The sequence below is a fragment of the Tachyglossus aculeatus genome, chromosome 2, assembly GCF_015852505.1.
Source record: "Tachyglossus aculeatus isolate mTacAcu1 chromosome 2, mTacAcu1.pri, whole genome shotgun sequence".
Classification (NCBI taxonomy): domain Eukaryota; kingdom Metazoa; phylum Chordata; class Mammalia; order Monotremata; family Tachyglossidae; genus Tachyglossus; species Tachyglossus aculeatus.
The window spans coordinates 150,606,545-150,619,516 of record NC_052067.1 but is presented as its reverse complement, the minus strand read 5'-3'; the positions used below and the strand labels follow the sequence as shown (position 1 = coordinate 150,619,516).

The window sequence follows — 12,972 nt, the reverse complement described above, 5'->3', positions numbered from 1 at the left end:
TCTCTATGTGTTGCCAACTTGTACTTCCCAAGCACTTAGTACAGTGCTCTGCACACAGTAAGCGCCCAATCAATACAACTGAATGAATGAATGAATGAATGAATGAATGTGATCTGGGATAGGAAGAAAACTAACTTCAGGCAGGACAACTGGAATACAGACTCCTACTGCAATGGACAGCATCTTGATTCTGTTGACCTCTCCCAAACTCTTAGTACACTACCTCATACTCAGTAGATGTTCAGTAAATAAATAGCATTGATTAATTCATGGGGAGGAGCTGCCCTCAGTCTCACAGTATTCATGTATGTACACATAATTTATTTTAATGTCTGTCTCTTTCTCTAGACTGTAAGCTACTTGTGGTCAGGGATAACATCTCTGTTGTACTCTCCCAAATACCTAGCAAATAGTAAGTGCTTGGAAAATACCATTTTCTGATTGATTGATGGTACATATTTGTACAATGCCCCAGGAAAGGATGAAAGGGAGGTCCTGGATGTCAAATTTTAGTTATTAATGAAGAGATTTAAGTCCAGGATCTCTATGGTTCAGAGCAAGAGAACCATGCTGTAGGAGTGATTGCATCCAAACAAATTTGACTTTTCTGCTAAGGACCCAAATTCCCACAAAGACTCAGCATTTTAATAAAGAGAACTAGGATAAAATGTCAACCTTAAGTTTCAGTTGAAAGTGGCTAGAATTGAAACTAGCCTTTGGAAACCTGAATTATTTTGTTAATACTGCCTTAGAAACTCTGGCAACAGCAATGTCAGAAGTACTGGTCTAGGTGCCAAAAGCCATGCAAGGAGAGACAAAAAGGAAATTAAGTAGGCCAACAGGGAGTAAGGGAATATCAGAGTTAATAATTAGCCAGTTTTTGGATATTGAGAAAACAACTAAAGGCTAGGGACTCAGTGAGACCACCTGAGTTCCATTTAGAATTGCAAAGTAATTTGACTAGCTTCCTCACCAAAGATTTTTCAAATAGATGTCAGTCAATCAATTAAGAGCACTTATTTAGTACATACTTCAGAGCACTGTACTAAGTACAATACACCACAATCGGTTTCCTCTACTCGTGTAATTGCGTGTGAACTGTAAACTCATTGTGGGTCATCATCATCAATGGTATTTATCATCATCATCATCATCAATTGTATTTATTGAGCGCTTACTGTGTGCAGAGCACTGTACTAGGCGCTTGGGAAGTACAAGTTGGCAACATATAGAGACAGTCCCTACCCAACAGTGGGCTCACAGTCTAAAAGGGGGAGACAGAGAACAAAACCAAGCATACTAACAAAATAAAATAAATAGACTAGATATGTACAAGTAAAATAAATAAATAAATAGAGTAATAAATATGTACAAACATATATACATATATACAAGTGCTGTGGGGAAGGGAAGGAGGTAAGATGGGGGGGTGGAGATGGGGACGAGAGGGAGAGGAAGGAAGGGGCTCAGTCTGGGAAGGCCTCCTGGAGGAGGTGAGCTCTCAGTAGGGTCTTGAAGGGAGGAAGAGAGCTGGCTTGGTGGATGGGCAGAGGGAGGGCATTCCAGGCCCGGGGGATGACGTGGGCTGGGGGTCGATGACGGGACAGGCGAGAACGAGGTACGGTGAGGAGATTAGCAGCAGAGGAGCGGAGGGTGCAGGGTGGGCTCAAGAAGGAGAGAAGGGAGGTGAGGTAGGAGGGGGAGAGGTGATGGAGAGCCTTGAAGCCCAGGGTGATGAGTTTCTGCCTGATGCACAGATTGATTGGTAGCCACTGGAGATTTTTGAGGAGGGGAGTAATATGACCAGAGCATTTCTGGACAAAGATAATCCGGGCAGCAGCATGAAGTATGGATTGAAGTGGGAAGAGGCATGAGGATGGGAGATCAGAGAGAAGGCTGATGCAGTAGTCCAGACGGGATAGGATGAGAGCTTGAATGAGCAGGGTAGCGGTATGGATGGAGAGGAAAGGGCGGAAAGGGCGGGTCATGAATGTGTTATATTGTACTCTCCCAAGGGCTTAATACAGTGCTCTGAAAACAGTAAGTACTCAGTAAATACAACTGACTGACACTGGCAGACTGCTGGCAGAAACCAAGGCAGGCTGACCTCCTCCATCTCAAACTCATTGTCACTTGCCATAACTCTTTCCTCTCATCCACCCAGCAACATTACTTCTCCACCCTTAGTGATGCTTCTTCCCACAGCCCAACCCTGCTGTTTCAGACTTTTGATTCTCTCCTAAAGCCCTTGTCCCCCAACCTTCATTAGCGCAGCATGGCCTAGTGGAGACTGTGAGTTTGTTGTGGGCAGGGATTGTCTCTCTTTAGTGCTATATAGTAGTTTCCCAAGTGCTTAGTACAGTGCTCTGCACACAGTAAGCACTCAATAAATATGATTGAATGAATGAATGAATGAACAAATGAATGCTGTAGGGCTGGGAGAGGGGAAGAACAAAGGGAGTAAGTTAGGTGATGCAGAAGAGAGTGGGAGAAGAGGAAAGGGGGAGCTAGTTTGGGAAGGTCTCTTGGAGGAGAGGTCACTTCATTTTTCTGGGCCTCAGTTACCTCATCTGTAAAATGGGGATAAAGCTGTGACCCCTATGTGGGGCAGGGACTGTGTCAGACCCAATTTCCTTTATATATTTACCGCAGTGCTTAGTATAGTGTCTGGCACATAGTAAGTGCTTAATAAATACCATAATTATTATTATTGTTCCCCATCTTTTATCACTAATGAATCTTGCTACCTATTTCATCAACAAAATTGAAATCAACAGGTGTGATCTCTCTAAAATGTCCCCTACACATCTCTACCAACCTTCTTTGACTTTCTCATCGTTCACCCACCTCTTCTTCAAATCAATCTCATCTGACCCCATCCCTTTACATCTTATTAAATAATAATAATAATAATAATGTTGGTATTTGTTAAATGCTTACTATGTGCCAAGCACTGTTCTAAGCACTGGGGCAGATACAAGGTAATCAATTTGTCCCATGTGGGGCTCACAGTCTTAATCCCCATTTTACAGATGAAGTAACTGAGGCATAGAGAAGTTAAGTGACTTGCCCAAGGTCACACAGCTGACAAGCGGCAGAGCTAGGATTAGAACCCATTACCTCTGACTCCCAAGCCCACGCTCTTTCCACTAAGCCACGCTGCTTCTCATTTTAGCCATTAAAACATTTGCCCACTCCCCATTTCTCCCTCTGACTGCTATTTTCAAACACTGCCTTCTAAAATGGCTCCTTCCTCACTGTTTTCAAACATCCTCATCATCATCAATGGTATTTACTGAGAGTTTACAGTGTACAGCAATCCAGCTTCCATCCCCTTCATTCCACCAAAACTGCCCTCTCTGGGGTCACCAATGACCTCCTTCTTGCCAAATCTAATGGATTCTATTTCATTCTAATCCTCCTCAACCTCTCATCTGCCTCTGACTCTCTGACAATGGAGGTCCCTCATGGCTCAGTTCTGGCTCCTCCTCTATTATTCTTCTACAACCACTCCCTACAACTCATTCTCTCCCTAAGGCGTCAACTACCATCGCTAGGCAGATGATTCCCAAATCTACAACTCCAGCCCTGACCTTTTTCCTTCTCTGCATTCTCACATTTCCTTCTGCCTTCAGGAGATCTCTACCTTCACAGAATCACTAAGATCCACAGCTTTCTCTCAATACAAACTACTATCAAGTTAGTCCAAGCACTTGGATTATCCCACCTTGAACACTGTATCTATCTCCTTGCTGACCTCCTATCCCACCCTGCTCCAGTTATCCTGCTCCAGGATCCCACTGATCCTGCTCTGCTGCCTGGATCAGTTTTCTACAAATAGTCATAGCAGCATAAATGGAGAGGAAAGGGTGGACCTTAGCGATTTTGTGAAAATTGAAGTGACGGGATTGGTGACAGATTGAATATGCGCTTTGAATGAAAGTATTGTAATAAGTGCTTGGGAGAATACAACGGAGTTGGTAGAAACATTCCATACCCACAGAGGACCTACAGTCAATAAGGGGAGACAGAGATTAATATAAATGAATAATTTATCATATATAATGTGGAGATATGTACTTGGTGCTGTAAGGTTGGTGGGCGGGGTGGGGGAGAGAGATATCAAGCCTCCAGAGAAGGTAGTTTAGGTATGGAGACCAGATGGGTCATGAATGTTTTTAGAATATTGGAGGGGGGTCCAAAGATTGGAGGTCTTTGTGGTGGGAACAGGACAGATTTTCTGGGGGTGGGTGTTTGGGAAAGGCAGCAGGTGAGGAGGTAGTGATCTGACAGAGAAATTTCAGAGTTGGTGAGGGTACAGACTGAACCTTGACTAAAGATTATGAGATCAAGTGTGTGCTCAAGTGTGCGAGGTGGTATGGAACAGGAGGTCACTGGAGTTAAGAAATGAGAGGAGGTGGATAGTGAAAGGATCTTCAGGGACATCCATGTGGATATTCATGTCCATAAAGTTTAATGTAGGGATGGAGAATGAGAAAAGGAATGGGAAACAGGGATCAAAATGGTTCAGAAAGTTGGAGGTGGAATCTTGCAGGGGGAGAGGTGGCAGATGACCCTGACTAGTAATCAAATAGGGCACTACTCTCCTGGTTCTCCTCCTATTCTCTGGTCTCTCCTTCTTTGTCTGTTTTTCAAGATCTTCCTCCTACCCCTAATTGTGGGAGTCCCTCAGAGACTCAGTTCTGGGCCTCCTTCTGTATTTCATCTACACCAACTCCCTTGGAGAGCTCATTTGCTTCAAAAGCTTCAACTGCCATCTCTACATGGATGATCCCCAGATCTACTCCTCCAGCCTGGAATTCTCTCCTTCTCTTCAGTCTTACCTTCCTCCTGTCTTCAGGACATTTATTCTTGGATGTCCTGAAAACACCTCAAACTTAACAAGACCAAAACATACCTCCTTGTGTTTTACACAACTCTTTCCTCCTCTACAACTTTCCTGTCATTGTAGACAACACTACAGTCCTCACTGTCTCATAAGCCCATAATTCTGGCAACATCCTCACTCACAGACTCTCCCAAGTGCTTAGCTATAGAGAGCTCTGAAGACAGTAATCTCACAATAAACGTGACTGAATGAATGAATGAACTCATCTTTCTCATTTAATCTTCACATTCACTTTATCTCCACCATTCACTTTGTAGAATCCAGTTGATTCTACATTCACAATATATCTAAAGTGCTCTGCACACAGTAATCACTTAATAAATAATATTACTACTACTCCTCTAGAATCTGCCTCTTCCTTTCCATACAAACTGCTACCATGGTAGTCCAAGCCCTTATCATATTCCACTTTGATTACTGTATCAGGCAATAAGCCTGATTGAAGGCACATCTTCTCCAAAAGGCCTTCCCTGACTAAGCCCTAATTTCCTCTTTTCCAACTCTCTTATGCATTGCCCCGATTTACTATTTTAATTCACCCTTCCCTCAGGCCCATGGTACTTATGTACATATCCTCAATTTATGTATTTATATTAATGTCTGTATCCCTCTGTAATCTGTGAGCTCTTTGTGGGCAGGGAATGTGTCTAAGTACAGTGCTCTGCACACAGTAAGCACTCAATAAATATGATGGATTGTCTGATTGATTGATCAGGCTCCTTGCTGACCTCCCAGTCTCCATTCTCCCTTTCCAACAGACCATCACTTTTCCCATCTTCAAAGTGCTACTGAAAATCATATCTTTTCCAAGAAGTCTTCCTAATATCTCATTTCTGGACCCTATCAATCAATCCAATCATTGAGCACTGTACAATGGGCACTAAGTTTGTAAAATGGAGATTAAATCCTATTCCCTCCTATTCAGAGTGTGAGTTCCACATGGAACAGAGATGGTAACCAACCTGATTATCTTGAATCTACCCTAGTGCTTAATTCAGTGCCTGGTACTTAGCAAGTACCATTACAATGAAAAATGGTAGTTGGGAAGAGACACACTTCAAGAAAGATTCATGATTCATTGAACAGGACCATGTGATCAAGAAGGGCTTTGAAGATGGGAAGAGCTGTAGTCTGGCAGATTTGAGGGCATTCCAGGCCAGAGGAAGGGGGTGAGTAAGAGGTCAGAGATGGGAGAGATGAGAAGAAGGCACAAAGAGGAGGGTGGCTTGAGAGGAACAAAGGGGCCAGGCTGCAGCAATAGAAGAGAGTAGACAGTAGGAAGTAGGGAGCTGAATGAGTACCTTTTTTATGGCATTTGTTAAGTGCTTTGTATGTGCTGGGCACTGTTCTAAGCGCTGGGGTAGATGCAAGGTTAACAGGCTGGACACAGTCCCTGTCCCACATGGGGCTCGCAGTCTTTACCCCCATTTTACAAATGAGGGAACTGAGGTACAGAGAAGTGAAGTGACTGCCCCAAAGTCACACAGCAGATAAGTGGCAGAGCCGGGTCTAGAACCCAGATCTTTCTGACTCTGAGGCTCGTGCTCTATCCCCTATGTATCGCTGCTTCTTTTATGACACATAGAAATGTGGAAAAAAGATAAAAAACAAAAGACAAGAAGAAATGGCCAATTTCAGCATGGATAAGTGCAAGTAATGGAATCTTATGTGGATGCCCTAAGGTTCAGTTTTATTGAACATTTTCAAGAGAGGTGCCCAGTGAAACCTCCAAGGGTTCAGAAAACATGATGATTTTCAGGGAGTGAAATACAGTGCAGATGTATCTGAAAATGAAGACTACAGAGTTCTGAGAAAACTGGACTGGAAAATGGCAGCTACATTTTCATATGAGCAAAACAATTATTTTTAAAGAACAATAATCCAAACTACAACTACCTAATGACAGGCTTTCAGTGATCAGTCACAGCTCAGAAAAGAGAGGTAGACTCTAGACTGTATGCTCATTATGGGTAGGGACCATGTCTGCTAATTCTGTTGTATTGTACTCTCCCAATTGCTTAGTACAGTGCTCTACACATAGTAACCACCCAATAAATAAAATTGATTGATTGATTGATTGAGATTTTGGAGTCAATCTCAAGTGTTTCCTCAACCAATGACTTACTCAGTGATAAAAGCCAAGGAGGCTAATCAATGATGGACATAATCAGGAATGGTAATAACAAGAAATACGACAAATTTGCCACTAAAAAAACCCCCTGATGTCCACTCCCAGACGACTGAATTCAAAATGCCTTCAGTGTGTGATTGAAGCCAGGTAGTTCCTCTCTTATTTAGATTTCATGTGAACATTCTTTATTTCAGACACTCAGTGGAATTTGCCTTGGGCAATTGAATTTCAGCTGACAGTAAATTAATGGCTAAAATGGCATGATTAGTTGAGATTACAGGCTATTGAGAACCTGCCTGAGCATTTACTGCTGTCATAATACTAGGCCGTTTACTATTTGGAATTAATAAGGGTCATAAAGGAGGTATGATTCCACTACACTAGCCTCCACATAAATTTAAAAATCTGTCTTCATGTTTAATATTTCACTGATGTGCTGATTAAATGAAATAAACTTTATGATGAACTTGTTAGGACTTGAAAAGTTGCTTTCCCAAGGAAGCTCTTTCATCTTCAATGTATATCATGCCCAGTGCTTAGTATAGTGATTAGCACATGCACACTGAAAAATGTGGATTGAAACTGTGTACCCATATAGGCCAGGAACTGTGTCCAACCTGATTTGTTTGTATTCACCCCAGCACTTGGTACAGTGTGTGGCACATAGTAAATGCTCACCAAATAACACAATTATTATTATTATTATTTCTATTAACAAATATTTACAATTTTATTTTTATTATTATCTCCCAAACAATGTAGGCAAACTTAGATGGAGAAGCCACGTGGCTTAGTGGCTAGAGCAAGAGCCTGGGAGTCAGAAGGACCTGGTTTCTAATCCTGGCTCCAGCACTTGTCCGCTGTGCAACTTTGGGCAAGTCACTTAACTTCTCTGTGCCTCAGTTCCCTCATCTGGAATATGGGGATTAAGACTGTGAGCACCGTGTAGGAACTGATTACTTTGTATCTATCTAACCTCATGCTTAGAACAGTGCCTGACACACAGTAAGCGCTTAACTAAGATAATAAAAAAAAATGTATGAGCCTTTTACACAAATGAGCTAACCCAGCGTTAGATGCAAGAGGCTAAGTGAAAAAAAGACATTAGTTCTGATTCTCTGTCATTGTCGGCCCCTACCTCAAACTTCACCTGGCAAGTAGCAGCACAGTACTTCCTCAAAATGACTTTTTGGTGATAAATCAATCAATCAATCAATCAATCGTATTTATTGAGTGCTTACTATGTGCTTACTATGTGCTTACTATGTGCTTACTATGTGCAGAGCACTGTACTAAGCGCTTGGGAAGTACAAATTGGCATCACATAGAGACAGTCCCTACCCAACAGTGGGCTCACAGTCTAAAAGGGGGAGACAGAGAACAGAACCAAACATACCAACAAAATAAAATAAGTAGGATAGAAATGTACAAGTAAAATAAATAAATAAATAAATAAATAGAGTAATAAATATGTACAACCATATATACATATATACAGGTGCTGTGGGGAAGGGAAGGAGGTAAGATGGGGGGATGGAGGGGGGACGAGGGGGAGAGGAAAGAAGGGGCTCAGTCTGGGAAGGCCTCCTGGAGGAGGTGAGCTCTCAGCAGGGCCTTGAAGGGAGGAAGAGAGCTAGCTTGGCAGATGGGCAGAGGGAGGGCATTCCAGGCCCGGGGGATGACGTGGGCCGGGGGTTGATGGCGGGACAGGCGAGAGCGAGGTACAGTGAGGAGATTAGTGGTGGAGGAGCGGAGGGTGCGGGCTGGGCAGTAGAAGGAGAGAAGGGAGGTGAGGTAGGAGGGGGATAAAGTGTTCCAAGAAAAGTATATTAGCTCTAAGTGGGTTTAAATGAGAAGGCATTATTTACTTTCAGGTTCTCTTAGGGAAAGAGTTTTAAGGGTCTCAGTAATAAGATGGAAAAGGACACCCGGCTGAACTTTCATGGCATTGTCTTCAGCATTAAAAGGGCACATAATCATGGGTGCCGTGCCGATTTGCCAGAGCCTCCCTCCCCTCCCCTATCAATTTTATTTCCAAATGTCAAGTAGTGGTCTGAGCCTTTGAAAGGTTTCTTACACACCAGAGGCAAAGGGAATATTAAGATATATCCTTCACATTTATGAAAGCCATTTAATCATTTATAGAATTTGGTACTATTTTAAAATAACACCAAACTTCATTCATGGGAAAAATAAGGAGAGTAGAACATAATAATAATAATGATTACAATAATTGTGGTACTTGTTAAGTGATTACAATGTCCCAGGCACTGCACTAAGGACTGGGGTAGCTACAAGGTAATCAGGATGGACAGTCCCTGTCCCCCATGGGGCTCACATTCTTATTCTCCATTTTCTAGATGAGGTAACTGAGGCACAGAGAAGCTAAGTGATTTGCCCAGGTCACACTGCAGACAAGTTGCAGAGCTGGGATTAGAACTCTGGTCCTTCTGATTCGAAGGCCTGTGCTTTAGCCACTGTGTTTCCTCGTCTTCCTCAATAGGTCATTCTACTCTATAAATATGCTGAAGCTGAGCTCTTCCATTACAGATTAAGGGATTAGAAGACATGAAATGAACTCGCAAAGGGCAATGACCCTATTTATGCTGTGAAAGTGCCCCCTGAATTAGACTGTGGACCCTAGTGAGGTTAGGGGCCATATCTGATTTGATTTTGTTGTATTTGTTCCAGTGCTGAGCACAGGGGTTGGTTGGCACATAGTGAGTTCTTAATTTAATACCACTGTCATTCTTATCATCATCATTAGTACACTAATTCCGTCTAGGTACATATTAATCAATCAATCAATCAATGGATCGATCAGTCATTTTATTGAGCACTTTTTGTGTGCAGAACACTGTACTAAGTGCTTGGGAGAAGACAATATAATAGACTGATTTGGCATGTTCCCTTCCCACAACAAACGTATGGTCTAGAGGGGAGACAGACATTGATATTAATAAGTAAATGTATCATAGCACTTAGTACACTGCCTGACACATAGAAAATGCTTCACAAATAACATTTAAAGAGACATTACAGGGATGTAAAGAAGTACTGTGGGGCTGAGGGAGCAATGGATAAAGGGTGCAAATCCAAGTGCAAGGGCGACACAGAAGGGAGTAGAAGACGAGGAAATGAAGGCCTAGTCGGGTAAGGCTTCTTGGAGGTGTGCCTTCAAAATGGCTTTGAAGGTTGGGAGAGTGATCATCTGTTGGATATGAAGAGGGAGGGCATCCCGGGCCAAAGGCAGGACATGGATGAGAGGTCGGTAGTGGGATGCGATCTAGGTTCAGTGAGAAGTTTAGCATTCAAGGAGGAAAGTGTGATGGCTGGGTTGAAGTAGGAAATCAGGGAGGTCAGGTAGATGGGGGAAAGGTGGTTGAGTGCTTTAAAGATGACCGTGAGGAGTTTCTGTTTGATGAGGAGGTGGATAGGCGACCACTGGAGGTTCTTGAGGAGCGGGGAAACATGAACAATATTTTTAAAGAAAAATGAGCCAGGCAGCAAAGTGAAGTATGGACTGGAGTGGGGAGATACAGGAGGCTGGGAGGTCAGTAAGGAGGCTGCTACAGTAATTTAGACAGGATAGGATAAGTGCTTGGATTGACATGGCAGCAGTTTGGATGGAGAGGAAAGGGTGGATTTTGGTGATGTTGTGAAGGTTGGACTGACAGGATCTGATGATACAGTGAACATGTGGGTTGAAAGTGAGGTGAGTCAGGATAATGCCAAGGTTATGGGCTTGTGAGACAGGAAGGATGGTGACACTGTCTATGGGGAGAGGAAAGTGGGGGAAGGATGGGGTTTGTTTTTGACATATTAAGTTTGAAGTGGTGGTGGGACATCCAAGTAGAGATGTCTTGAAGGCAGGAGGAAATGTAAGACTGTAGAGAGGGAGATAAATTGGGGTAAAGATGTAAATTTGCCAATCATAATAGTAACAGTAACAATGGTATTTATTAAGCACTTACTATGTGCCAAGCAGTATTCTAAGTGCTGGGGAGGATACAAGGTAACCAGGTTGTCCCACGTGGGGCTCACAGTCTTAATCCCCATTTTACAGATGAGGGAACTGAGGCCCAGAGAAGTTAAGTGACTTGCCTAAAGTCACACAGCTGACAAGTGGCAGGACCGTGATTAGAACCCTTGACCTCTGACTCCCAAGCCTGGGATCTTTCCATTGAGCCACACTGCTTCTTCATATGCATAGAGGTGGTAGTTGAAACCATGAGAGGGAATGAGTTCTCTAAGGGAACTCTAATAAAGTTCTTTGTGGTGTAGATGAAGAGTAGAAGGGAATCCAGAATTGATTCTTGAAGGACTCCCAGAGTTGGGGAGTGGGAGGCAGAGGAGGAACCCACGAAAGAGACTGAGAATGAGCGGTCAGAGAGTTAGGAGGAAAGCGAGGAAGGAACAGTGTCACAGTGAAATCAAGGTTGGGTAATGTTTCCAGGAGAAAGGCATGGTCAATAGTGTAGAAGGTAACCGAGAGGTCGAGAAGGAGTAGGACTGAGTCTATGTTATTGAATTACAGAGTTACTATTGCTTTCTAGCAACCAATCTGTAAGCACAATCAATATCAGAATTGTGCACAAACAATATTAGGGTTAGAATAATAGGAGACTAACAAGATCCTTAGACTGTGAGCCCCATGTGGGATAGGACTGCGCCTGATCTGATTATTTTGTGTCCATTCCAGTGTTTAGTACAATGCTTGGCACATAGTAAGTGCTTAACAAATGCATTCATCATCAACATCATTCATTCATTCAGTTGTATTTATTGAGCACTTACTGCGTGCAGAGCAATGTACTAAGCACTTGGAAAGTACAATTTGGCAACAGATAGAGACAATCCCTACCCAACAACGGGCTTACAGTCTAGAAGAGGGGGAGACAGAAAACAAAACAGAACAAGTAGACAGGCATCAGTAACATCAAAATAGATAAATAGAATTATAGATATATACACATCATTAATAAAATAGAGTAATAAATATGTACAAGTATACATAAGTGCTGTGGGAAGGGGAAGGGGGTAGAGTAGAGGGATGAAGTAGTGGTGATGGGGAGGAGAGGAGGAGCAGAGGAAAAGGGGAGGCTCATCATCGTCATCATCCATAACTAACAACCAAATATCAACTCGCAAGTGATCAAATCTGTTTACCAAATGAAAGGTAAAATAAATTACTGGGATTTTGGGGAGCAATTTTGAGTGTTTAGCTTTGTTTTAACTGTGCAAGAGTTCTAAAAGAGCCATAAGATGCAACAACTCAACATTCCTAAAATGCAAAAACAGAGCAACCAATTGGCTTTAGAATGAACAGTTTAACTAAAACCCTCTGCAGGAGCTGGCAGCTAACCAATAATTTTTTTTCTTAAAATAAGAGGTGCATCTGTTATTATCCCAGTGAACACTGAAAAAAGAAGCCACTACATGGGGAAAAGTGGTCTTACCTCATACTCAAAGTCTTCTGTTCTATCTGCATCAGCAGGCAGGCTGGATAGATATTCGTTCCCTTCATAAAATTCATGTTCCATTGGATGAAGAGAATGGCAGCTATAAGGGGAGAAAGCAGTATAATGGGGATAGATAAGAAAAAATGTTTTCAAGTGTTTAAAAATGATAAATAGAACCCCTTTCTAGTCATCTTCACTCTGCCATCTGACCTGAAATGTCTGGCTGTCTAAAATAATAATAATAATAATAATAACAATAATAATAATAATAATAGCATTTGTTAAGCGCTATGTGCAAAGCACTGTTCTAAGCGCTGGGGAGGGGGATACAAGGTGATCAGATTGTCCCACGTGGGGCTCACAGTCATCATCCCCATTTTACAGATGAGGTAACTGAGGCACAGAGAAGTTAAGTGACTTGCCCAAGGTCACACAGCAGACGTGGTGGAGCTAAAAGGTACACAACCCTA

The 12,972-nt window shown here is 42.6% G+C and overlaps 1 protein-coding gene across 2 annotated transcripts in view; it reads right to left on the bottom strand.

Moving 5' to 3' along the window:
- The window catches only part of PDZRN4 (PDZ domain containing ring finger 4), a 508,714-nt gene that overhangs the window by 74,170 nt on the left and 421,572 nt on the right, over positions 1-12,972 (bottom strand). For both annotated transcript variants that reach the window (XM_038768841.1, XM_038768833.1), the window contains one exon: positions 12,500-12,602. In XM_038768841.1, coding sequence (XP_038624769.1) covers positions 12,500-12,602 — 103 coding nt within the window. The remainder of the gene's footprint in view (positions 1-12,499; positions 12,603-12,972) is intronic.